General features: G+C 46.7%; 1 protein-coding gene across 1 annotated transcript in view; it reads left to right on the plus strand.

The window, feature by feature from the left end:
• Positions 1–27,691, plus strand: part of MYO18B (myosin XVIIIB) — a 250,800-nt gene that overhangs the window by 97,819 nt on the left and 125,290 nt on the right. Inside the window, exons 22-27 of the mRNA XM_059409906.1 lie at positions 5,067–5,132; positions 9,897–10,025; positions 12,242–12,385; positions 13,400–13,489; positions 26,361–26,480; positions 26,797–26,905. Of these exons, the coding sequence (XP_059265889.1) occupies positions 5,067–5,132; positions 9,897–10,025; positions 12,242–12,385; positions 13,400–13,489; positions 26,361–26,480; positions 26,797–26,905 (658 nt within the window). The remainder of the gene's footprint in view (positions 1–5,066; positions 5,133–9,896; positions 10,026–12,241; positions 12,386–13,399; positions 13,490–26,360; positions 26,481–26,796; positions 26,906–27,691) is intronic.

A 27,691-nucleotide genomic window follows, 5' to 3' on the forward strand; every position in this document is an offset into this window, starting at 1 on the left:
TTTTTATCTCTCTTTCTATTTTCAATGATAGCCTAGCTGGATATAGTATTCTTGGCTGCAAGTTTTTCTCATTTAGTGCTCTGAATATATCATGCCAGTTCTTTCTGGCTTGCCAGGTCTCTGTGGATAGGTCCACTGCCAATCTAATGTTTTTACCCTTGTATGTTACAGACTTCTTTTCCCGGGCTGCTTTCAGGATTTTCTCTTTGTCGCTAAGACTTGTAAATTTTACTATGAGGTGATGAGGTGTGGACCTATTTTCATTGATTTTGAGGGGCATTCTTAGCATCTCCTGGATTTTGATGTTTGTTCCCCTGCCATATTAGGGAAATTCTCTACAATATTGCTCTCCAATATACCCTCTGCACCCCTCTCTCTTTCTTCTTCTTCTGGAATCCCAATTATTCTAATGTTGTGTCGTCTTATGGTGTCGCTTATGTCTCGAATTCTCTCCTCGTGATCCAGTATTTGTCTCTCTTTTGCTCAGCTTCTTTATTCTCTGTCATTTGGTCTTCTATGTCACTAATTTATTCTTCTGCCTCATTTATCCTAGCAGTAAGAACTTCCATTTTTTATTGTACCTCATTAATACTTTTTTTAATTTTAACTTGGTTAGGTTTTAGTTGTTTTATTTCTCCTGAAATGGCTTTTATCCCTCTGGAGAGGGTTTCTCTAATATCTTCTATGCCTTTCTCGAGCCCGACTAGAACCTTGAGAATCATCATTCTGAACTCTAGATCTGTCATATTACCAATGTCTGTATTGATTAGGTCCCCAGCCTTCGGTACTGCCTCTTGTTCTTTTTTCTGTGGTGAGTTTTTCCGCCTTGTCATTTTGTCCAGATAAGATTTGCTTTCTCCTCCTCTGGAATTCGCTGTTCTCCTTGGTGAGTGAAGTTGGTCTTGGCTGGGTTTCTTGTTGATCTTCTGGGGGAGGGGCCTGTTGTAGTGATTCTTTGCCCCAGGTGGAATTGCACCACCCTTACCAGGGGCCGGGCTAAGTAATCCCCTCGGGTTTGCTTTTGGGAGCTTTTGTTCCCTGAACGCTTTCCGTAGAGTTCCGGAGGACAGGAGTGAAGATGGTGGCCTCCCAGTTTCCGGCTCGGAGGAGCCAAGAGCTCAGAGTCCCACTCCTCAGTGCACCCTCAGAGAAAAGCGCCCAACTGCCCCTGTCTCCCCGGCCTCTGGTCACGCTTTGCTCAATCGCTCGCACTTGGAGAAAAGCGCCCAGTTGCTTCCATCTCTGTGGCCTCCGGCCACGCTTCTAGCTCACCCAGCCTGGGACCGGTTCAAGGTAACCCTGAGCTGAGAGCTCACCCCTTGGCTTTGTCGCTGTAGCCAGCTTCCTGGCTCTAATACCTGCGAGATCTGCGACACTCAGCCACCCCCGGTCCTTCTGTGACCCTGCGGGACCTGGGTTTACGCTAAACCGCGTGGGCTTACCCCCGGTTTAGCCTCTGGAGCGATGTCCTTCTGTGGAGCAGACTTTTAAAAGTCCTGATTTTGTGCTCCATTGCTTTGCCACTTGCTGGGAGCCAGCCCCTCCCCCCACGGTCTATCTTCCCGTCACTTTGGATTCACTTTTCCTCAGGTCCTACCTTTCAGAAAGAGATTGATTTTCTGTTTCTAGAATTGTTGCTCTTCTTCTCTTCGATTTTCCATTGGATTTGTAGGTGTTCGCAAATAAGCCGATCTCCTGCTACCTGGTGTCGTCTAAGCCTGCTACTTATCCACCCTGTATCCATTTTTATCACTGTTTTTTGGGAGGAACAGAGGATCTCTCAAGCTCCTTCCTACACCGTTCTCTAAGTCTCACTCCTACATGCTACCTTGTGACCTCATTAAAGTTCCACTCCATCCTTGGATGATGGGATGTGATGACCCCATCTTGGAGAAGAGGACATGGGAGATCAGAGAGGATGTGTGGCATGCTCAGGGTCACACAGCCAGTGAGTAATGGGGCTGGAGAGGATCCCAGCATCAGAGGGCAGAGAACAAGCTCAGGAATCTGATTACCTGGAGTTGTATCTCCCTCTGCCATTTCCTAGCACGTGATTTCATCACACGGGACCTTGCTTTCTTTGCAAAACAGGCATCAAGTAGTATCTGTTGTGGAGGTTTGGAAATAAAATGAGTTATGTGGAAAGCACCAAGAGCCATACTCAGACTCAAAGCACAAGAGCTAACTTTTCTTGGAGCGAAATGGCCAACATGTTATTCTGCATTCCATGTGGGGAGAGCTAACCTCCAGGGTCTGGATAATGAGAGTGGAAGAGCTGATTCCTTAAAGAGGAGGGACAAGGAAGGACTCTGTTACAGTAATCCGAATTCTTGCCCTGTCTTCCATTAGCTGGCTGCTGGGTAGCGATGGACATTGTGTGGAAATAAATCTGATCACTGGTAATTGACTTAAAAGAAGGCCAATTTCGTATGGCTCAATCTAAGAGTAATATTCATCATGATAACAATATGAGCAATCAAGTGTAAAATCACTTCCAAAGACATTTACACAGAGTCTTAGTTCACCGGGCCAGCACCTGTATGGTGCTGCCATTTTGGCAGCGAGGAAAATGAGAGCAAGAAGGATGGTTCAGGGCCTGCAGCTCCCTGTTCACTCTATCCTTTGGGTAGAGTGAATGCCTTTGTTAGGCCTGCTCTTGGCTACGCAGACATCTACGGGGCTCTAAGAAAGTGGGGAGAAGGGAAAGTATCCTTGGATATTGGGTGATTGGGAGCACCCTTGAGAAAAGGAGGCTTGGTTTGTGTTCTGTACACCTCTGCTAAGTTTAGACCAAGACTAAACCAGTAGGACTTACTCAAGGACTTTAGTAGGACTAACTCCTCATGTCTGTTGAGCACTTATCATGTGGGTGTGCCATGGAGTCTTCTGCAGGAACAACCACAGAACCTTCCAGAACAGATTCTGATATTTCTCCCTCATGTTTCTGAAGAGGAGTCTGGAGCGGAGAGCAAAGGGCTTGTCCAAGGTCACACAGTTATGAATGGTAAAACCAGGCAGGATCTCCATCCAGGTGGATCTGCTTCCTCCAAATCCTGATTTTTTTTTTTTTTTTTTTTTTGCTTCAAACATCTACTCTGGGTGTTAACACTAAGGTCGACTCAGAAAAATTTCATTGGCTGTAGGTTTCATTTATTTTTTATCCATCCATCTTATTTTCAGTCAATTTTTATTTTGTTTTGCTCTTGTGCAGAGAGAAAAGATGTTGTGTTTTGGATATATTGGTTTTTATGCATTCTGCTGCCTATAGCTCCCTGGGAACATTTTTGGCTAAAATGTAATAAGTAAAACCACTGAATTGGGGGGAAGGGCATTACGGAATGTTCTTCCAGGAGGTCAGAGGAGGAAAATTGCTCTTAGATGATAGGCTTGGACCAGACTTTTAATAAGCTTTTTTTTTTTTTAATAGTATCTTAGGAAATTTTCTGTGGTGCCAATGACCCATGGAACTGAAACTTATCTAGTAAATTACACGAGCCCTGAATACCTTTTGTTTCTTGAATGTGCGGTTACTTTTCTGACCGTTTATTCCAGAAACAGACTGTGATTTTCAGTAAATGGAAGGTCCATGAAGAGTGGTGTAGAGGGGAATCACAGGCACCAAGGAAGCAGGTGTGACCTGTATTTTCCTGAGGGTACACATTTCTGGCAAGGCTGTTTCAGAACCCGCATATCTTGATGACAAAGGAAAATCCCATGATATGGCTGTGATTTGGCCAAGGCTGTGTTCAGGAAATGTCTCTGAGTGAATTTAGGTCTCCTGCATGGGCCTGCCCTTCTCCTTCTGCTCCCCCACGACCTCCAAAGGATGGCTCCTCTCCTTGTTCTCTCCATCATTGTATTTATTGAGCTCCTACTGTGTGCCTAAGAGAGTACCAAGTGAAGCAGAGGAAATAAGAAATGAAGAAAATACAGCCTCCTCCAACCTGTACTCTGGGTCAGGCACAGACACTTAAGAGCCACACCATTTACTCAGGAAATATTTGTGAAGGTGAGGTCGTTTCTGGTAGGTAGAATGGGGGAAGGGTAGCGTCCTGGGCAGGCTGTCCCAGCAAACTTCAGGGATATAGCAGGTGATATTCCTAGTTGCCTGGGGACTTCTGGAGCCATCCTGGGCAGGCAGGGAGGTTAAGTCATAGACGGTGTGATGTGGCCCAACAGACCTCAGTTCTAATCAGGCTCTGCCTCCATGTGACTTATAACCTTGGAGAAAGAACTTCACTGGTTTTTGTATTTTTAATTGTTAAATATACATAACATAATAAAAGTTATCACTTCATCTATTTTTTAAAAGATTTTTATTTATTTGAGAGAGGGAGGGTGAGAGAGAGTGTATGAGTGACAGGGTGTGAGTGAGGGGCAGAGGGAGAGGGAGAAGCAGGCTCCCCCATGGAGCAGGGAGCCTGATGTGGGGCTTGACCCCAGGACTCTGGGATCATGACCTGAGCTGAAGGCAGATGCTTAACCTACTGACTGCGCCACCCGGGTGCCCCATTTCTTTCCCATTTAATGCAGATTAATATCCTCTTGGGTGTATATCCCACATTTTGTGTCTCCATTTTTCTGTGGACGGACCCTGGGTTGCTTCCACCTCTCTGCTTTTGTGAACAACCCTGCTACAAATGTGGGCATTCCACTATCTATTTAAGTCCCTGCTTTCACTTCTTCTGGGTAGACACCCAGGAGGAGAATTTCTAGAGCCTACAGTAATCCTGTATTTAATTTTAAAGGGCCTGCCATACTATTTTCCATAGCAGACACAAGTTTCACTAACTTTTGCATCTTTGGGTTTTGTTTTGTTTTTTCCTCTGTAAATGGGCGTGGTGGTGTGAGGACTCACCTCCGATTGCCAGGGTGATGCCAGGAGATGGTGTCTGTGAGGGTTCCAGCAGAGTGGATGGCACATAGTAGGTGCTCAATACATGCCCATCTTCTGCACTGGTCCGGGTGGGGTAAGGCTCTGCTGCTCGGACTCCCAGACAGCCGGCCTGACCTCCCATGGGTGTCTGTCTCATTCTGTCTCTCTTTAACTGTCCTCCTTCCTCCAGGCTGTGGAGGAGCTCCTTCAGACCCTGGACCTGGAAAAGAAGGCCGTGGTCATTGGGCACAGCCAAGTGAGTAAAGCTACTTTCTTAGGTCACCCCGTTCATCCCGTCGCAGACTCAGACGAGCCCTAATTCTTGTCCTACTTCACCATCCGCTAGCTCTGTGGGCCTACTTTTCAGCAAGCTGAAGACAAAGCTGGCCATTTTCTGCCCTGCTTATCTGAAAAGGCCTGGTAGATAACATAGGTATAATATGGGAGGAAATAACTTGGGAAATACCATTTGTAGAGGTTCGTTCCCCTCCCAGGAACCTCAGTGGTCTGGAAGCATTGACATCTTGCTCCTTAGTATGACTTTCAGAGCCTTTGGAAGACTTGCCATAAAACCTGAGAAGAAACACTCAGCTTCACTCAGAGCTTTGTAACTTTGACTTTTCAACCAACAATAACCAAACTATACTCCTGGCTGATTAGCAGCAGTTAGAGAAAAGTTAGAGCTCCACGAGAAGGCATGTGATTTTAATGTTGAGAGAAAGAGCATTTCTCAAATGGTGTTGAGCCAAAACCCTTTCCCATAACGTTTCAACATTTAGAGAAGAATTTCACAGAGTCCCCATATGCCTGTATGTCTTCTCAGCTTTCAAGAAGGAAAATATGGTATTTAGGGCTTCCCGAACTATTTGACCATGGGACTCTCACCCTTTTGTCTTTGTGGAAGACCCCTTATCATCTCCCAGAACTAGTGTTGATGGGCTCTAGTTTGGGAAGTAGGGTATAGAGACTGTGAACTCAACAGTCATGTGGTAGGCAGGGGAGAAGGGTCAAAGTGCAGGAGTAGAAATGAGAGAGAGAATAGACCAAGGGAAAAATTGCTCCATTCGCTTTCCCGCTCATCTTCTGATTGAAAAACACCAACTCATAAACCTTGTGAATCACCACATCCAGCTGCCATGTAAGGTGCTAGGGGCAGGGCCCTCATCTCCAAAAGCCCACCATGGTGGCATCACTGCCCATTAGCCATTCTTGGAACCCAGAGTAGCCTATCCCATCACACTCACTTCCTTGGAGAGCTCACAATCTTTCATACAATTCCTTGCCCCATCGACACACAAGCCTCTCCCTGCAGGCCTCTTGCTCCTGCTAAAATGTGTGGCAAGTGTGGTCTCAATCTGATTTATCCCATTAAGATTTGGCAGCAACTGGACCTTTGTAGACCTTTCCTGTAGAGGGAACAAACCTGTGGGTCCCTGGGCTCCTGCCTGAGGCCAGGAGCTTTTCCTGGCCATTGCTGTTTTGTTCCTCGTTTCCCTCAAAACTTCCTGTGAGATAATTAGTAAATCCCTTCTTTACTGGACCTCTGCAAAGTAAGCCCCTTTTCAAGCCCTTCCGGTTAGCTAGGAGTACTGAAACATACAGCTCCCATGAAAACTGGTATCGCCCTGAATCCCAGAGTCTTTTCAACACACTGTGAGTTCTGTTATTAGTGGAAATGTATCACATAGTCTTTACCCGTACAAAGCTCTTTATAGTCCAGAATCAGAGCACTTACTCTTGAGCTCCAAATATGTCATCCCTGTGGGCAGAAATTCTCAAAATATGGTTCCTGGACCAGCCGCTGCAGCAGTAGCATCCCCTGAGAGCTTTCTAAAAACATCAAGGCTCAGATGCCCACCCCTCGTCCCCCACCCCAGACCTAGTGAATCTGAAACTCCAGGGGTGTGGGACCCAGAAGTCTGACTTGTAACAAGCCCTTTAGGGGATCCCAGCAAATGTTCACATTTGAGAACCACTGGTCTGGATAATTACGCAGGTTTTTTTTTTTTTTTTTTCATGAATATAAAAATCAGCCTCTATCATCCCAGTGGCTATTGTAGAACAGGGAGGAAAGCAGAGGAGAAAAAGTCTTTGTACACATTTTCACATGGCGAGGGCAAGAAATCTAGAAGCCAAAACATCCCAATAACAACAACAACAAAAAGCCATTGTTCTCAGGTAATACTTGGTATTCATTAAGAAACGGTCAAGAGCAAATTGAAGTCAGTGTATCGTTTGGAAGCCATGTTGGCCTGTGACCATTCAGGGGACATGAAAGTCTTAGGCATGGCAGGGTCAGACACTTCATAGGTGGGAAGGTCATGAAGAGGAGGAAAGAACAGGTGCATCTGGGCCATGCACCAGGGCTCCCCCACTTCCTAACTCTGTGAATCATGAGTGAGTGATTTAGCCTCTCTGAACCTCTGTCCCCTTATCTATAAAACGGAGCCACTGCTTCCTGTCCCCCAGTGGGCTGTGGAAATCAGTCAGTTGTCACTTACTTGTGAAATGCATTTGTCAGTAGGGCGAGACATTTATCAAATAAGCTAACATTGTAGTGTTTAAGAATGAATCTCCTCTAATCTGGAAAATGGCTGGGACAGGAGCTAATTTCTCAGCAGTCCCAGATATGGGAGCTATGGTCCTATTAGATTTTTTAAACGGTGGCCTTCCACATTTTTTGAGGAAAAACAGCTCGCTGGAGCAGTGGGCCCTACAGATTCCTTAAATGTGGGGCTGTTGGGACGTTGCACTCTGCTTGGGTCTGATAAGTCACTGGACCCATGAAAAGCAAATAATTTAGATGTTTCTTTGTGATTCTCAGCCCCTGGGGCCTTATCAAGGCCTGTGCCGAGGGCCATGACATTTATGAAAAAGGTGGAAACCCACGTGCCGTTGGCCTTGTGGTTGGCAAGATGCTCTTTAAAAGGAAAAAAAAATTCAAGATAAGATTCTGCACAGCCAATGACTTATTCCCGCTCTGCGTATGGTCGTTTCCAATTATCTTTTTAATGAAAGCTTCATACTTAATCAATAGTGGTTTTGGCAGTGCCCGCCGCCTTTTGTAATATACGAACTAGAGCTGTCATCATTTTGATCATTGATTTTTTTTTTTTTATAGCAGCTTTTGGGACTCGCTAGCTTGTGAAATTAATACAGTCATTATTGAGGCAATCTGATAGGTAATGAGTCAATCGTGTCTTTATTTCAAAGAGGCTAATTGCCTTGGTGGCTCTGGCTGATAGGAAGTGTTCCGTAAGGCCAGGAAAGGTTGCAAAACAGAGCTCACACTGATTGGGTGTGCAAATTCTCATTTTCCCATCGGGGAAGGGTTCGCCATGGGATAAGCAGAGTGGTCTCCATTACAGCGAATAGGTTTAGGGGAATGGCTAATTGATGGAGACCCTTTGTTCCACCTGGAATCAAATTGCAATTCAACCCCAAACTTCAGGGGTCTGCATCGTAGCGAAGGAGGAAACAAAGCTTCGTGTTGACAATGAGAATGGGGTGCCAGAGGTTTCTTAATGAATACCAAGGCTTTGTGGCTGGAGTCAATTACGTAAACTCTCCCTGGGCCAAGAGAGTCCTTATAAGGTTGCTCTTTATTAAAATGGGACATAGGAGAAAGAGGTTTGAAAAAGTAGATACCATGCAAATGTTAATTACATTCAGTGGTAACTGTCAGGTCTGCAGTCAGGTGGAGGGAGATATTGTCCCTGTCGCCACTTGCTGGTGGAGGGTCTTGGTGGAGAGGAGGGAGGGGAAACACCAATATTAGCCTCAGTTTCTCCTTCCATAAAATGGGGGGATTGCCATAACTACCATATAAGATGACACACATGAAATATTTCCCTGCGTAAATGTCAAGGGATTGGTCCCGATCCACAATCCTGGTGGATAATATGCCCGATTGCTTGAGAATATCATTGATTAAGATATGATTGCTGATTAAGATAATAATGTCACAGATGGATCAGTTCCTTGGAGACACTGAACAACTTTGGGGGGGCTAAGCCACCTCTGGCAAAGAAACATGCAGGGCTGGTCATAGAAACGGGCAGCAGATGAGTGTCTGGGAAGGGTCTCCTGCTCCTGTCAGTGACTCAGCTCCCTGGCCATTAAGGAGGCTTTACTTTGCTTCTGGGAGGTGAGGCTGATGGTGGCTGCCCGCCTATGCTGGCCGGAGCCCTCCAGGCCCTGGAGCGTTGGATGATCCGAAAATCCTTCTGTGTGCCCCGCAGTCAATGGAAGATGGCCCTGCAGGGTGCCGAGGAGGCATCGATCACTTTGCTGCCGAGGGGCCTCCATCCATTATTGATGAGCAGTGGCCTGGAAATCGTGGGCTGCCTGCTGTTTTTCCCGTTAGATGCCTGAGCACCTTCTGTGGGAGGCACTAGCCCGGCCCCCTCCTCTCCTGGCCACAAAGGGCTGCCCTCACTGCCCCCAGCATTCCCTGCCCCTCCTTAGAAGGCGGGACTGAGTATTCCAAAGGTACTGCTTCTCCTAAAGGGCTGGCGGGCCCTTACCAGAAGGAATGCCCATTCCCAGGCCTGATGCTAAACCCCTGTATTCCACCTTTCCTGGGGTGAACCCTGGGAATCTGTGTGTTTCCTCATGCTCTTCGGGCCGTTCTGTTGGACAGGAGAGAGATATTTAGGCCAGATCCCTCCTAGCTATGGTTTTTCAAATGAATGTGTGCCTGAGTTCCCTGAGGCTCATATTAAAATGTTGCTCTGATTCAGCAGGCCTGGGGTGGGGTACCAGATTCTGCATTTCTGATCAGCTTACCAGTGGTGACCATGCCACTCATGGGGGCCATGGTCTGAGCATACAGGGGCGAGAAGAAAGGAAAAAGGAGCCATCACAAGGCAAGATGCTTTGATCATTTAGACCCCCCAGTCATGGGCACCTGCTACTAGGTATTTTGGGTGGAGGGAAGGGAATTGGCTTCTCCGTGGCTACAGCCTTGCCCCCCACATTCAGCCCAAGAGTAGTCACCTGTCACCTTCCCTCCTCTCAGGTTTTCCTCAAGGCAGGCTTGGTCTCCAGGCTTGAGAGGCAGCGGGAGAAGCTGGCATCTCACAAGATCCTTCTATTCCAGGCGGCTTGTAAGGGCTTTCTGTCTCGGCAGGAATTCAAGAAGCTGAAGGTATGGCAGCCAATGTGCCTCGTCAGCCCTGCAGAGGTGCGAGGTCCTGGCAAAGCAGCGTCTGAGCTGATTTGGGAGCTGTGATCATGCGTGTCTCACACTCGTGCTCCTGCAGGAAACCCTGTGGGATATTAACATGCAGTTTCAGATCTGGTGGGTCTGGGGTGAGCATGAGGCTCTGCAGGTCTCTCGAGATGGTGCCGGTGCTGCTGACCCATGGGCTCACCCTGAATGGTGGAACTTAAAAGTGACACTTTGCAAGATGTTGTGATTTTTCCTAGGACACTGACATCAAGTTACCAATGATGTCAAACTTGATCTAGATTATTATGGGGTGGTCCGAGCCCTGCTGGGTCAGTTGTGGTTTCCTGTCCCATTTCTGGAGAACCTGGCTTTCATGGGTCAGCAGGCAGGGTGTGACAGGACCTGGCCACTGAGGCTTTGGGGACCAAAGTGCCAGTTCAGAGTCTGCAGTCCTGAGCAACCCTGGACCACTATCGTCGGAGACCTTTGGAGACTGAATTTCTTCTCTGTAGCTTGGGCAGTGGAGAAAAGGCAGCAGGGCTCTAGAGATGCACAAGAAGTGTGCTTGAATCTTGCTTTCACCGCTCAGTAGCTGGGTCAAGGTGAAATGGGGTCATGTGCGCTTAGCATGGTACGTGCCATTGAGCTCAACAGATACTAGCTGCTGTTACCTTAGTGTCTTCATTAGTAAGTACAGCTAGAATGTGGTCTCATTACATGAGCCTCCTGTAAAGCTGTAAATTAACGTATACACCCTTGGCAAAAGCAGGCAAAGGAAAGAACATTAATAAGTAAAATTTTGTGGGCAAATTCACTGGCCCATTGCTCACCCATAGCCTATGCATACCCTTGAAATGATTTAGGGTAGAGGTTAATGAAGACCCTGGATTCTGTCTGCACTCAGGCTGCAGGGGTGCAAATCCCAACTCCACCATCGGGCAGCAGTGTGGTGCTGAGCATGTGACTGGGCCATGCTGTGCCTCAGTTTTCCTACCTGAAGAATGGAAATGAGAGTAACTCCTACATTCCCAGGGCCGTGGCAAGGACTGAGCTAAGTCTATAAGGTCCTCAGCGTGCTGCCTGGTCTGCAGGGAGAGCCGTACCAGCTGGACAAGCATTGATTCTCATAATGGGGATGTCAGCGATGCATCTCCTGGCTTGGTAGTCAGCATGGTTCCCACCTGAGACACTAATGAACATGGCCCATGGTCCTCCAGCAATGGTCCCAAGGCCAACAGCATCTGAGTCAACACGGCATCTGTTAGCCAGTCAGATTCTCGGGCCCTGACCTGATTTACTGAATCAGACCCTCTGGGGGCAGAGCCCAGCATGTGTGCTTTAAGGAGCTCTCCCTGTGCTTGTGATACACACTTAGGTTTGAGAAGCATAGAATTCGTGTTTAAATTTGCTTAAAGTGATACCTAGCCCCTAAATATCACTTTGAGACATAATCATGGACATTGTGTCTTATGGACAATTTGGGGGATGTTTAAGGATTTTCCTTTCATGGTGGCTTTTGAATTCTCAGCTCTGCACAAGATGTGACACTGTCGTATCATATTTTCAACCTTTCTTCCTCTACTTCTTCTTAGGTCATGCAAGCTCAAAGTGGGACATAGTGTCTGCTACCCAGAGCCCAGCTTGATGAAAGAGGCTTTCAAAAAAAATTTTTTTAAATTTAACAACATTTTTTATTTATTTACTTTTTTTGGAGTAGAGTGGATACCCAGTGTTATGTTAGTTTTAGGCATACAACATAGTGATTGAAGTCTATACATTATGCTGGGCTCACAAGTGCAGTTACCGCCTGTCACCATACAGCACTATTATGGTACCATTGAACAAAATCTTTTTCAAAAAATCGTTTATTTATTTATTTCTGCGCGAGAGAGAGAGTGTGCAAGTGAGCACTCACACATGCACAAGCAGGGGGATGGGCAAAGAAAGACGCATACCCCCAATGCAGGGCTGGATCCCAGGACCCCGGGACTATGACCCAAGCTGAAGGCTAACCGATTGAGCCACCCAGGCCCCTGAAAGGAACTTTTAAAAATTTTAAAGTTAGCCAATCTCTTCCCTTAACTATGAACCTGATTTTTCCATCCCTCCTGCCACCATCCCCTTGCTCTCTTTCCTTCACCTTCCCTGGGTTGGGAAGGGCCCCTCGAGTTTCTGGTCTCTTCTCCCTACAGATTCGCCGCCTGGCTGCACAGTGCATCCAGAAGAACATGGCTGTGTTCCTGGAGGTCAAGGACTGGTCATGGTGGCAGCTCCTCGTTTCCCTCCGGCCCCTGCTGAGCGCCACCATTGGGGATGAGCAGCTCCGTGCCAAGGAGGTGAGTCCAGGTGGCTGGCAGGGTGCAGGGTGGCCACCCCTCTTCACACCCCCGTGTTAGTTCTTACATCCAGACCCAGTATCCCACCTTGCAGGTTCTTGTTCTAGAAGTGTTCTTCCCAGGAGACCTTGCTGCCCCCTTCCAGATATCCCTCTGCTTCCATCAACACAGACACAGACCACCTTCCTTCCTGTGTCCAGCTACACACTAGGCTTATGGGTGCTAGGCAGATACCCCATTACTACCCAGGGGTATATGAAGACGTATGGTCCATCCCAGGGAGAATCAGTGGTGGAATCCTTGAGTCCTTGATCTCTTTGTGTCTCAGAAAACACTCCCCTTGCCGTCATTTCCATCCTGGTAGTGCCCTCCTTCACAGGTAACCATTTTGATTAGTTTCTGGTTTATCTTTGCTGTTGTTTATTTTTTGCAAAAGTAGCCAATTTACACATGTACACAGAGTTCCTTTCTCTCCTGCACCAAAGGTAGCATGTAGCATACTGTTTATAATCTTCTACCACTGGTATTTTGCACTTAGAAAATGTATTTTGACAATCATGCCGTGTCCAGTTCTACAGAAGTCTTCCTGGTTCTCTCTCCATGACACCCCCGTACTCTTTTCTGTGTGCATCCCATAGTTCTTTCCATAGTTCATCCTGTGCTGTGGGTGGGCAGTTATGCTGCTCCTGCTCCTGATGGTGGTACTACAAGCATAACACTGAGCCATTGGCAAGATAGTGGTCTCTGGTGGGTGAAGGGCCAAGCCCACCATCTCATTCAGGCACTTGGGTCAAGCAATGGACTCATTCTGAGGATTTGTGTTCTGCCCCTAGACTGGGATGTTGATATTTAGAAATGGGGAAAGTAAAAAGCCTCCTGTAGGAATTTAGCATCTGGACATCATCACAGATGCGCTGGCAGAATCACTCACTGTCTTCCCCAGTTGCTCTTATTCTATGTGGAACCTCAGCTTCTGGTCCAGAATGGCTTCTGGTAAGGTCTTTGCTTTTGTAGGCGGAGCTTACAATGCTGAGACAGAAGCTAGAAAAATCTGAGAAGTCACGAAATGAACTCCGGCAGAATGCAGACCTGCTAGAGAGCAAGGTAACCCATCTCTCCTTGTGGGGTTCCTGTGTGGGGTGAGGTCTGTTGATGGGGGGTGGTTTCATGCCGACACTGTGCTAAGCGCTTTACAAACCTCCTCAGAATAACTCTGTGGGGGCATGCTGTCCTTGTCCCCATTGTGCAGAGGAGGAGACTGAGGCTCTGGGATATTAGGTCTCTTCCCAAGTTCACATACCTAGCATGTGTAGCACTGAGATTCAAACCTATATCATCTAACTCCAAAGAGAAAAATTTTTAACAGAGTCAGAAAAGCACAAATCATGAGGAAGAATGGATAAATTGTACTATGTTAAAGTCATCAACTTCTTGCCAAAGAGGTCAGTCCAGGCGGCACGCAGGAATGTTTATTAAAACATAAAATGAAGACACACCACCTACTGGGCCATGAAAATTGCAACACATATAACTGGCAAAGAGTATTTGGACATGTAAAGAAAAACACTCCAGTAGGTGGAAAAAAAAGGCGGGGTAAAAAGAGGAATTGGCAAGTCCCAAGAGGGGAACTCTCATTTCAAGAGTTCCAGTGTCCTGAAATTCAAATGTCCAAGAGACTCATGAAAAGATGCTTAACTTAACTAGCAATCGGGAAATGCAAATTAATACCACAATAGGTACCGTTTCACACCGCACCTTGAATTGGCAAAATCCTAATCTGAGGAAGCCAGGTGTTGGCAAGGATGTATAGCAACAGGAATGGTCATAATGCCCTGGGAGTGTAAATTGATTTCTTCACTCTTGAGCAACTTGACCTTGTCTCTGAAAGTTAATCCTGTCCCTGTGCTGTGCTCTAGCCATTCTATCTTGGGTATATGCTGGAAAATGTGTCTCACTTACCTAAGAAGAGACGAGAAGTATAGAGGAGTGACTTTGTCATGAAAAAATGTTAACAACCACGTGGGAGTCTATCAATAACAGAAAGGATGAACATATGTTGTTAGATTAAAAATTGACTTGCTAAGACTCCTGGGTGGCTCAGCCAGTTAAGCCGCTGCCTTCCGCTCGGGTCATGATCCCAGAGTCCTAGGATTGAGTCCCACATCGGGATCCTTGCTCAGTGGGGATCCTGCTTCTCTTTCTGCCTCTGCCTGCCACTCTGCCTGCTTGTGCTTGCTCTCTCTCTCTCTGACAAATAAATAAATAAAAGCTTTAAAAAAAAATTGAGTTGCTAGAAGTAGAAATGAATACAGAGGCAAGAAAACTGTGGTCCACAGGCAGAACCCCACTGGCCACAATTTCTTTTTTGTAAATAAAGTTTTATTGGCATACAGCCACACCCATTCATTCATGTGTAGTGTCTGGTGGCTTTCATGTTACAATGGCAGAGCTGAGTAGTTGTCAGAAACTCTATTATCTACAAAGACTAAAAAATATTTACTGTCTGGCTCTTTATAGAAAACATGTCCTGACTCTTCAACTAGAGATGAATCTACATGGATTGCCCTCAAAAACGTAACACTGAAGAAAAATGGTTTAAGTTATGAGAGAATCCTTAAAATATGATATTGGACATACTACCTTTTAAGTATGCAGGACAATACTGTTTATGGAGTGGGGCATCTGCTGTATGGTCTTGGTGTGAAGATATTTCATGGGAATCCTAATTCGGGGAACTGGTCCCCTCTTGGGGGGGGGGGAAGGGACATGTGATTGGAAATTACATCCGGGGGCTGGGGGTGTGACCACCTGGCTAATGTCTTCTGTCCTTAGTTGAGTGTTGAGTTCACAGGCTGGGGATGGGGATGGGAGCCAGATGGTCCCTGCCCCCAAGGGAACTACTGCAAATTCCAGATTCCTAAACAAATGCATAGAATATAACATGTTTGTGGTTGTGGAGCGATGGGTAGATCAAGGAAGAGCTGTTCACAGAAACTAGCTGTTCCCTTTAGTTTTTCAGGGCTAGGACTCTAGTAAGTCACTTGCGTAGGGCATGAAATTTAAAGGGGTGCCAAAAAGTCAGCAAGATAAATCATATTTCAATGCAGGATCTTTTAAAATGTAAATTGATGCAAAAAAAAAATCCATGATGAGCCAAATACCCAAATTTCAAATAAACGCAGGACTGGTGGGCTGGGATTAAGGTGACGCCAGTAAGGCAGTCGGCACAGTGTGATCCTGTCTCCATTTAAATTTTTGATGTTTTATTCATCAAAGATTTTTGGCATTAATTTAAACTTTCTTAAATATTGCATTAGAATGTTATTTATCTTGGTTTCTGAGTTTCTCGGCACTCCCTGAAGTTTTGCGCCCAGGGTGAGTGCTGTGCCCATCTCCTCCTTAGCCCCAGCTGTCATTTGGAGCCTGGGGTGGTACTTCAGATCCAGCTAGGGAGGTGGCAAAATTGTGTCCTTGCAAGGTCCCCAGTCCAATTGAGGGAGACAGAACACAAGTAAATAAACAAGAAAACTACTTTTGGGTGGTCAAGTGCTATAGATATTAAGCAGAGGAAGGTGGTAGTCAGACAGGGGGCTCTGAGTGGTCCAGGACGGCTTCCCTAGATTGAGATGTTTGAGTCTAGTGGTAAATCATTTGGTGTCACCATCTGTGCACAGATCTGGGGAAAAGAATGGAAGTGGCAAGTGCAAAAGTTCCTGAGGCAACATGGGATAATATTTGCCAGTTTAGAGCAAAAACTGGAGCTTTTCACACCTGTGAGCCTGTGGTGCTATTATTACCAGTAATAGTGTTTGATTTTCTATGTGGATAGTGGTGGCTATAATTGAGTTCATGATCAAGACAATAAAACACATTCTTCTTTTTTTTTGACAGCCCAGGTTGAGCCTGGCTAGCTCACATGGGGAAATGGAATGAAGTCTGGGGTGGTGGTTATCTCTTTTCCACCGTTTCTCATTCCCCTTACATTTGTGTCCACTCTTCCCACCAGAAGTTCTCTCTCTGACTCCCATGGACAAAGCAGGGACTCCTGGAAGGGACAGTCACAGCACATAGAGTTAGGAGAGTCTGGGTGGAAAGGCTGTACCATGGGTCTATGCCTTCTTGGGGAAAGTAACTGTGAAGTAGGAGAGGAAATGACGCTCAAGTACCCACCCCTCTCCACGGACTCATTCAAGTCTGTAGCGAGCACGCAACCTGACCTCTCTTGCACTTGGCTCCAAGTAGCAATGGTAGAGCAGCAGAAGCAAGAAATCAGAGAGCTGTGCATGGGTTGGGAATATCAGTGACTTCCCTGTAGACACTCCTTCCCACTGAGCTGACATTTGATACAGTAATTCATCATCAACTGTCAAGTCGGACTTGGGGGCTTGGGGTGCCTCCACTGCCAGGGGAGACTGAAGAGAATGATGAGGTGAATATCATCTAGAGCTACAGCTTGCCCAGTGCTGGGAGAAAGAAGGGAGGGGACAGGCTTCTGAGACCTGAACCAAGCCTTCAGAGTGTCAGCGCCCCCCAAGTATTCTACTCAGGTTCTTTGTGTCTCTGTATTATACATGGGTATGAAAAGACATATAGGGCTTGGCAAAAGTAAGAGAAAATTTAAAAGCTAAGAGCGTCGGAGCAATGGGAAATAAGAGTTGAAGGGCATATCAGACCAGAGGAAGACTTTGGAAATGGAAATTTACCATGAACCTTAGACCCGCTCTCTCTTCACAGACTTCGCATGGGCTGTGCCCTCTACCCTTCTTACCCATTTAATGCCTGGTCATTCCTTTTCACCCAGTTCAGGTGGTATACCTCTTCCAAGAAGCCTTTTGGCTTAACATTTTGTTAAGGATGGGTTGGCCCCTACTGATGTGTGATCCCCGGACCTTGGGCTTCCTATTGCTGCATTGATGGGTGTGTCCTAACTGCCTGCCCCTCCCTTGTACCGCCTCCTTCCCCCCTTCCCATGCTTGTGTCCCAGCTAGAAGGTAAAGCCCTAATGGCAGGGGTGTGTCTTTGCTCATCATAGTGGCCGAGGCCCTTGTACAGAATAGACACCAGATGGGTGAATGGAGCCATGAAAATTGAACTTAAATGTTGATGCTGAGCTCCCTAGCAACCAAAGCAAAGAGGGAAGCAAGATATCCCAAAAACACATTGTCTCTAGGTTAAACACAGGTACGCACGCACACACACACACACACACACACACACATATATCTGTTGCTTGAGATAATATTAATTTTCCCTGGTATTAAGATATTAGAGAAGCTTCCTCTATGAGTCTACATGAAAAGGGGCACTAAGTAATCTGGCAAAGGACAATGTCAGTAATGTGCATATACTAAATAGAGGAGGGGATCTCTAGGAGTGCTTTTGCAGACATTGTCTTGAACTGCAAGCCAAGGGCATGAAATCAGTTCCCTAAAAATTTCAACTAGAAGGAAAAGCAGAGCTTTATTCAGGAAGCACATTTAAATGGACTGAGTGTTACCGTTTCTTCATCCTCCTACCCAGGGGTGGGCCCTTCCTCTTGCTTCTTTTTAAACCTTATAGTTAAGGTCCAACATACAAAAGAGTACACATCCGCTAAGTTTTCAGCTCATTGAATTTTCACAAATTGAACACATCAATCAACACCTGTATGGAGACACAGGACATTCCTGGCTCCTTCCAAAATACCCCCACCCCACAGCCCTTTAAGTCACTGTGCTGCAAGGGTAACCGCTAAACAGACTTCTAGCAATATAGATTAGGTGGGGTTTTTTTCTCCTAGTTTTGAACTTTTCCTAGATACAGTCAAATGTGTGTGGTTGTGTTTGTGTGGTTTCTTTCATGTGACATTGTTTGTGACAATCATCCGAGTTGTGGATGGTTGGGGCCTATTCATTGTCACTGCTGTATAGTACACCATGTGTATAGAGCGTTATTGACTCATTCTCTCCTTCTCTCATAAATGAGCATTTGGTTGTTTCCAGCTTTGGACTGTCATGAATAAGCCTGCTGTAAACATCCTTCCACATGTGTTTTGGTGCACGTATCATGCACTTTCTGTTAGAAATGCACTCAGAATGGAATTGCTAGTTTTTGAGTTCTTTCTATATTGGGTTCTAATTGACGCAAACAGTTTGCTTAATTGTATATTCCAGTTGGCTCTTCCATGGCAGTGGGTGAGCATTCCAGTTGCCCTGCACTCTGACCAGCACAGGGTATTGTCCTTTTCATTTAGTGGTTTTGTTGGCGTGCAGGAATCCCACGTCATGATTTTTGATTTGTGCCCTTTCACAGGTGTTTGAAAATTTGTTACCCTCTTTGGCAGAGTGGTCTTTCAAACCTTTTGGCCATTGTCTACTAGTTTCCTTATTGATTTGTAGCAACTCTTTATATACTGTGGATATAAGTTCAATTGTTGGATATACATGGCATAGATCTCTTCCTCTGCTCTGTGGCTTGCCCTTCTGGATGAGAATCAGAAGATTTATTTTCTGAAGTTTTGAGTCTCTGAAGAGACCTGCCAAAGCACTAAGAAGAGGTCAAAGGACTCCAAAACTCCCAAACCTGTATCATTGGCAATAGATACACTTCTTTGGTTTCATTCTGTATTTTACTGATTTCCAGATGCATGCTATTTTCCACCTTTCTGTGTCTCTGTAATTATGATGCATCTTGACAATCACTGGCATCTTGCACTAAAAATTGGCAGCACTTTCTTTTCTTATGTTCCATAATGGTGCATCTTATCATCAGAGGCAGCTGAGATTTGGTGATATGTAGCATACTGGGGCCCAGGTGAGATTTTTTTTGAAGAAAGGTCTTTCATTCTTTCCCCTCCCCCCAAAAGCTACTATGATTTTTTTTTAACCAGTTGCTTTATACTTTACAGAGCATCCATATCACCTGGGGGAGCTGTGTACATTGCAGATTTTCCATGCCATCTCCCGAAGCTTTGACCCAGGAGGGAATCTTCGGGGATGGGCATCCTTCACTGCTTCTTTGTAACAAGCCCCAAGGTGAATCTGATGCAGGGTCATGCCATGTGAAAGCAGTGGTTCTCATATTCCAAAGCGTGTTGAAATCCCCTGGAGGATGTGTTAGAATATAGTACGTTGCTCTGCAGCCCTAGCAATTCTGAGTCAGCAGGTGTGGGGAGGCTCTGGAGGTTTGGAATTTCGCATGTGCTGTTAGGTGATGAGAAACCTGCCAGTCTGGGGACCACACTTGAAGGAATGGGTGGAAGGCACTTCCTTTCCTGTGGTTCTACTGTCTTAGAAAAGTTTCTGTTGATCGTTGGGAGGCAGACAGTCCTTTGGGCCACGTATCCCGAAGATATCCCTGGCCCCGTTCATGGCCTCTGCACCCCACCCGCTTGTCTCTGTAAGAGGGGGCAAACAATTGACAGAAATGTTGCTAAAACATGGTGTGCCTCATCAGTGGAAACTCCATTTGACTAGGCTTATTAAAAAGACAACATTATTGCAAAATGATTTAAGTGCTTCATTTGCGAAGGAGCCGAAGAGGAGATGAGACGCCTCCAGGAAGCAAGCTATAAATATTCCTCAAGCGTGCAAAAAATTCTGCCTGGATGCCTAGTGGGGTTTTTTATTTTCACCCGAAAGCAGGTCTCTCTTCTTTTAGGGATTTCCTATAAGGCTGTGGGAGCACATGGAGAAAAAAATGAGAATGGGGTGTTTTCTTCCTTCTCTGGAATATCTTCTGGGTTTTCCTGAAGACTTTATTTATAGCCAAAGACAGGTCTGTGCACTCTGGATGTCTAGTCTCGTCAGCTTGAGAAGTTTCGCTTTTTGGTAAGGAATAGCTGAGAGAGAATCCACCGGCATACACCAGGATTTGGTTTACGTTCAAGAAAGTGTATTTGCAAAGAGCTGGGGAGCTGGTGCTGGCTAGTCATGAGCGTGGCCAGCAGAAGATAATCTCTAGGAGGGAAGGGGAAAGACTTGCGAGGGGTCATGTGCTCATGTGGTGACAGTCTAGATCGTATATCAAGTCTTCTGACTCCTGGTGCTCTGCTACACCTCTGTGCGTCTGGGGGCTTGTCATTCCCAGGAGAGTAAGAAAGCCTGGGTACCTTGGGATATTAGAGTCTCTTGAACCTGAACTACTGGGACATGCTGGGGAGAGTGTCTTTCCAGCAGAAAGCTGGCTGCAGAGGTCTTCTGGCCAAAGTCTGGGCATAGTCATGGATGATCATGGTGGGCTTAGCTGAGGCCCCACAGAGGAGTGCACAGCTGGAATATTCCGAGTGCCTTAGCCAAGATGGGGGCCATCTTGTTTTCTCTACCTACTTTGTAATACAGATGAAAACCTGGGGAACTGGACGAGTTAAGGTCAGGTCCAGGAGCAGAAGGTGGATGAGGGGCAGGTGGCTTTGGGCCCTCGTTGCCCGGTGTACATACCCGTCTTCACCTATCACCACCACCGCTAACACATATGTGATTACATCTTAGCTCTTTTTATACCCCTCAAAGCATTCAATGCCAATGGAGTAAATGAACGAAATATTGTTGGATTGAATAATTAAAGTAACTTAATGAACAGTGTGTCTGTGCCAGGTGCTGTGACCCATCCTTTACTTGTTTTGTCTCATTCTACCTTCCCAACAAAGTACAAAGAAGGTGTGATTAGTATTCCTGTGTTCTAGAAGGGGACAGTGAGGACCAGAGAGGGAAAATGATTTGTCCAATATCACACAGCTAGTGAATAGCAGAGCTGGGCTCTGACCTTGGGTCAGGCTGACTCCAAACAGGCAGCGAGAGAGAAGGAGCAGCTCCTCCAACTGGGAATCGGGTCAGGGAGTGGCTCCTCCTTCCAGCCAAGCCCTGCAGTCCTGGTGTGGGAGGGTCTCATGCCCACAGGGAGGCTATGGAATGGGGTCAGTTCCTGAATATGGCCCAGATCACAGGAGCTGGGAGAATCTTGTTAGAGGTTTACACGCCATCCTGAAGGGGAGGGCTGGACCAAAACACATCTTCAAGATGGGATGTGTGGGGGACAGCATCCCAGGGGTTATTTCCTCATTAGGGGGGTGGTGCTATGGCACTTTGAAGACCTCTTCCAAAGCTCATGGAAGACCCTCTCCCCACAAGGCCCGTCGATGATGTGTCACCCCATGTGTCCTGCTCTGATGCATGACACCGCCTTGCTTGTGTCAGAGTGTTGTCAGTGTGGCCCCTTAGCCCGTTCCTACCGACATGCCCACTGACATGCCCACTGACACGCTGGAGTCTGTGGGTCCCTCCCTTGCTCCTTGGCTCCTGCATACATTATTACACATTCTTTGAGCCCCCAATAAGCAGTTTGACAGTGTTTCTAGGAGAGAAGGTCCTGGAGCCAGGCTGCCTTGATTCACATCCAGCCCTGCCGCTGGCTGGCTGGGCATCCTCAGGTGAGTGTCTGTACCCTGGCGCCTCAGGTCCTCATGTGGAACGCGGAGACGTCAGTACCTACCTCCCCCTGGTTCCTGGAGGGTTCTGAGGGTTAACTTGTGCTGGGCCCCGGGTGAGCACTCTCGGAGTAGTGACGATGATTAAGGTAGGTCCAGCTGGGGAGAGAAATACACAGGGAGGTGTTGGACCTGGTGCCCAGAGTGAGTCCCTGAGGAACCTTGGAGGCTGCCACTAAGTTAGGGAATTGTTCTGAAGGTCCCCTAATGACTGAGGCAGCTCTGAGGGCAGACACCATGCGATTGAAACCATGGCTTTAATCTCCTTGACAAGCAAACAGCACCCCAGCCAGCCAGCTCTGCGGCTGGACAGAACCTTTCCCTATTGATTAACCCCTACCCCCTTTTTCTGATTTTATTTTCCATTTTCTCTCTTAATCACCCAGGTTGACAGGGATGGGGCTTCTCTTCCACCAGGGGTGCATAAAGCTTTCTTTTTGGGCATGTCCCTCAATCGTGGTTGATCTTGCCTTTGAGCCCCACCTTAGCTGGTTGCATCACTCCCCCTCCCCCACCCACTCCTTCCATGTCTTCTCCAGGGGCACTGCTGACCCCAGTGGGAGTGGGACCTTGAGTCAGATGGTGGATGTGGGGACAGGGAGGTGCTGTAAATATGACTCAGCACCTGGGATTCAGGGCGGACTCCCTGTGGGACCTAACAGCCATGACCTTGAACAAAATCAGTTCGTGACTCAATGCCTCAGTTTTCTGTTCTGTGAACAGGGAACGACAGAAATGTCTCTCCCAGCATTCGGTGAGCGTGAGCTTTTTCTGCTATAAGGGCTTGTAATGAACCAATTGTTTTCTTTAAATTGAAACGTACTGGGAAGACAGTGAAAGGCCACCGCTTGCTCTCTATAGATAAGATCATTTGAGGAGTTTTGAGAGCTCTTGAATATGAGAGTCAAGGACAAGGTTGGGTTAAGAGACGTGGGTGTTCTACATGTGGTTTTATCTCCCCAGCTTGGCAGGCGGATCCGTGAAGGCAGAGCCTTCACCACACAGTTGGTGCTCACATAATGAATGACAAGGGACAGTGACAACCCAAAGGATCCCGTGTGTGCTTAGCATTTAATGTCCATCAACATTTATGGTTACCCACTGTTTCTCTCAAACTGCAAATGATGCCAGTGAGAGGGATAGATATTATTTCTATTTGACTCTGTGTAAAATATACTGTGAATTCATTCATTTCTGTCCCCTTCTCTTTGATAGAACTTTGGAGTCATTGTCCCTAAGGAGAAAGAGAGTTTCTGATGATTTGGCTTAAATGGTGGATCCAGGGAGGTTTTCAGAATAATTTCTAGTTAATTGGTCCTTGAGTAATCTGCAAGGATCCTTCTGGGTTTGCCGACCAGGCTCTCCTCTTGTTAAATTGGTTTTCATTTTATATTTGCCTAATAGCTCTGGGCATGGTGCCCAAAACTCACCTCTACGGATAAAGCCCTTGGGACCCAAAATGTAGGAAGGGAGAGGGTTTAGTGGGGACAGGGGAAGGTCGGGGGCTACTTGTCTCTGTGAAAAGCGTCTGTCATGTCCCTAATTTGAAAGCATTAATTGTCCTTTGGGCTCTAGACTTGGGTTGTGTAGAACTCAAAATTAATGCCTTAAATTAATTTTGTGCTCCCTTTGCTCAGGCTGATTAGAACAAATTAAATTTCACACTAATTGGCTAAGGTGGGGAGAACACAATCCTGGTGTTTGGGATCAATGCTGATTGCAGGGATGGTGGGGGGCAGGGCATCAGGGCGTGATCTGGGGCATTCCCAGGTTGCTCCAGCCCATATTCAGTCATTCCTCTAGGGCCAGTGTTGCTGTGTCCTTGTACGTAAGCCAGTCTAACTCGTCTAAAGCCAAGCATGAAGCCAAGATTAGGAAGAGATTCTGGCAATTTCTAAGGCTGTAATTCTTAAACTTGGTTGCCTTTAAGCATAACCATGAAACGTGTTGAAGTCCAGATCCCTGGGTCCCACCAAAGATTGCGGTGGTGTGGGCATTCTGGGAATCCTAGACGGGGCTCTACATTCTAATGACCACCCCAGGGGACTGCAAATGTGCAGAACACATTAAAGATACCAGTGTAAGGAACAGCAACAGGAAGCCCCACCCCAGAGACAGCCAGGAGAGCTCTGCCCTGGGAGAGCCCCTGGTTTGCAACAGGACTCATCTCGGCTCAAGTCCCTGCTCTGTCACTCACTTGCTATGTGACTTTGGAATGCTCCCCCTAAGCCTCCTTCTTCCCTGTTTCCATTGAAATACACATTTCAGTCTAAGCCCACACTGGTGTGGTCACCAAGATGGGAAGCCCATGGGTTGGAGGAGGGGGAAAAAAGATGGGGGGCCTAGAATGTTCTGGAGCAGCAATCCTTGTTTTTGTAGCTCAGTTTTTGGGGACTATTTTTTAAAAGATAATTTATTCGGTTTTGTGTTTTGCTGCTTACAAAAGTGGTTAAAAAAATCAACAGTGGAGAAATGCATTACAAGGAAATAGAGGAGTCCCCAGTGAGCCCACCCTTCTAGGGGGAAAGAAGAAATCCTTGATAACGGTGCAAGTACAAACAGAACGAAAATGGGAACATGCCAGACGTTCTATTCTGCAACTTTGCTTTTCTCCTTCCCCCCACGCCCACCCCACTCTCCACTATTGGCAATATATCTTGGGGACTTATTTTTTTTCCAAGTCAAAATGTATAGATCTTCATCCTCCTCCTCCGTGGGGCAGAGGAATGATTTTTGAGGCCACCTGTGAGCTGATGGTATTGATGGGAACTGGCTGGGGCGGCAGCTGGGTTCCGTGCTGGAAGGACCACTTAGGGTCTGTGACAATAGCCCGTAGTTGTTTCTCGGTGCCACGCACTGGGTCTTATGCGAGAAGGAAGCATTTAGACATCTTCATGTACAACATTTATGGCATCAGATGGGAATGCAGGAAGGACTGCCCCAATGCAATGCATTTTACTGCTCAGCCGACCGTAGCCCCAGAGAGGAAGACGATCATCCAAGGTCACGTAATATGTTAGTTGCTGTGTCTGGACTTGAACCTTGTACCTTCCTCCTCCTCCTCCTCCTTCTTCTTTTCCTTTTCTTTCCCTGTCTTTTAACCACTGTGCTCCATGGAGGGAGTCTCCGTTTCCCGAACGATCCTTCTGTGTAAGGTCATTTCTGAGCCTTTTCATCATAAACACTCCACTTATAACCATTTCTCTCCTCATTGCTTTGGCATATCCTTGAACCTGGAAGGCTGCACTTTGGGACAATAATAGCACAGAAGTCTTGACCCATCTGGCATCTGTAGTTGGTCATTGATGGGAAAAACGTCGGTGCAAGTGGGAATTCATTAAAATATAAGTGTTTTTTATGTTTTTGCCTTGAAACAAGACTGCCTTAATTCACTGTATTTCTGAGGTAGGACCACAGCCTGTAGAGTGTGAGCGCCTAACTCACGACCCACTTCTTCCTTTCTTAGACCATGCCCCGAGCATGTGACTATGTGATTACTCCTTTTGATTTCATTAGGGCAGAGCAAATGGTGAAGGAGTTCACTGGCAGAAACCTAATTTATTAATTGTTTTTTTCCTGTAGTTTTCACACCTGCAACTATTTGAAAAAGTAGATGTTTGAATTAGAATTTAAAGCGTTTTAAGAAGCAGCTCTCATGCATTCATTTCTTCCAATGCATTCCCCCTAATTTTCATGGAAATGCCTTGCCTGGTCATATTTTTTTAGGTGTATGTAATAGCTAATTTAATCAGTAATTGTAGCAGAAATGCACCTGGAATAAATGGGTGGGGAACACACAACAAGGAATGGCCATTCCCTGGTAGAGGGGAGCCATAAAGAGGTTTTCTTTTCTTTCTTTCATTATTTGAGAGAGAGTGTGCATGCAGCACATGAGCAGTGGGAAGGGGTAAAGGGAGAAGCAGACTCCTTGTTGAGCAGGGAGCCCAGTGTGAGACTGGATGCTGGACTCCAGGATCATGACCTGAGCTAAAGGCAAAGGCTTAAGCGATTGAGCCCCCAAGGCGTCCCCAAAGAGAGGTTTTGTAGCTTAGTGCTTTCCTATGTGGTGGGCACCTGTGAGTCTTACTGAGGGGAGCCTGTTGGTCTGTCCAGCAAAATGATTCAGTGAAGGATGGGTAAAGAGATTTTCTGCTAAAACAACTTTTTAAATTGGGCCCTTACTATGTGCCAGCCCTGTGCTAAGCTTTATGTGGATGATCTCCTTTAATTCTCAAAATGATTCTATAAGTTATCTCCCACCCTGTAAAGTTGAGAAAACTGGGAATCGGGTGGGCATCCTGCCTGGTTCATGGTCACAACACTGGTGAGTGTTGGGCCAAGAATTCTCACTCATCAAGACCAATACAATTCTGACATCCACGCTCTTAACCATCTCATGACACAGAGAGCTGGTGATTTATCCCCGGGGGGTCCTGTGAAGGGTGCCTGGGGGGAGAAGGGTTGGTGGCCCTCCTCCCACGAGTGACCCTGTTGTAACCCTCCCCATTCCAGATTGCTGACTTGACCACAGAGCTCGCTGACGAACACTTCAAAGGGGACGTGGCCTGCCAGGTGCTGGAGAGCGAGCGGGCAGAGCGGCTGCGCACTTGCCGGGAGGTCCAGGAGCTGAAGGTGAATAGTCCCTGGGAGCTGTCGGAGGGTGTGGTTGTGGCCAAGCAAGGTGGCTGGGAGTGGTTGGGCCTGCCCCCTTTGCCATCTGCCTGCGTGTGAGAGCGGTAAGCCTGTGCAAGGTACACTGGCTTGCAGACTCCCATGTTCAAGGTCTTGGAGGACATTTGGGTCTTCCTAAGGCTTGGCCTTGGAGGTGCCCTGAATGAGCACCGTGCAGAGGCCAGACAGTCCCTGGCTATGGGGGTATCACGGGGGGAAATGGCCAGGCCTAGACTCTGTCGAGCTCCAGTTTGATACGTTGAGGTCTTTCTTCCAGAGCAAGTATGAACAAGTCCAGAAGAATTTGGGGGAAGTGCAGAAGCAGTTGGAAGAAGCCCAGCAGAAAATTCAGTTGAATGACTTGGAAAGGAGCCACACTAGAGGAGGTGAGCAGACCGGGAACTCCTGCGGTTAGGCGTGGGTGGAAAATGCCACCTTTTTGTTTCATTCATTCATTCATTCATACACACTGAGCACTGACTATGCTCAAGACATTGCTTTAGGGCTGACACAGCCCAGCGCTCCTGGAACTTCCGGTCTAGAGCAGACATGAGGCAGAGAACCTAACAATAGCCCAAATAGCAAATTATCAACATGACGTGTACACTTCAGTAAGAACACTAAGAATGTTAAAAAAAAAAATGGCTCTATGGCAAAGCACCTTTAGAATTACATGAATATTTTTCATATAAATTTTGAGCAAGGTATTTCAGTCTTTAGAAGTGGAGTCAATGAAATTGCATCACTGGGTTGGAACCTAGACTCTGTCCCTTACCAGGTAGGTGGCTTTGGGGCAAGAAATGTGCTTCTCAGTTTGCTCTCCTTTGAATGGATGTCATCAGAGGTGATTGATGGAAACCGTTCAGCCATGTTCATGGCTACCTTACTCTTAATGGCTGATGCTACTAATAGTGGGGTCGTTATCTGTGTTCGTAAACTCTGGAGAAGAAACTACTCCTGTCCCCACTTAAAAGCAGTGTTAGGCACTCAGGGGGTACTGGAGAGAAGACAAGGCCCCTGAATCACTCAGCGACAGGTGTGCTCCACAGAGCCAGGTTTTTTGCTTAATGCCTGGCTCATGCAGTTACCCCAAAACCCACGTCTTATGGTTCGAGAGGCACAGTGACATCTCTGTCAACGTCTCTTCCCATTCTAAATGAGTCAGGTGAGAA

This window comes from Mustela nigripes, chromosome 8, assembly GCF_022355385.1.
Source record: "Mustela nigripes isolate SB6536 chromosome 8, MUSNIG.SB6536, whole genome shotgun sequence".
NCBI lineage: Eukaryota > Metazoa > Chordata > Mammalia > Carnivora > Mustelidae > Mustela > Mustela nigripes.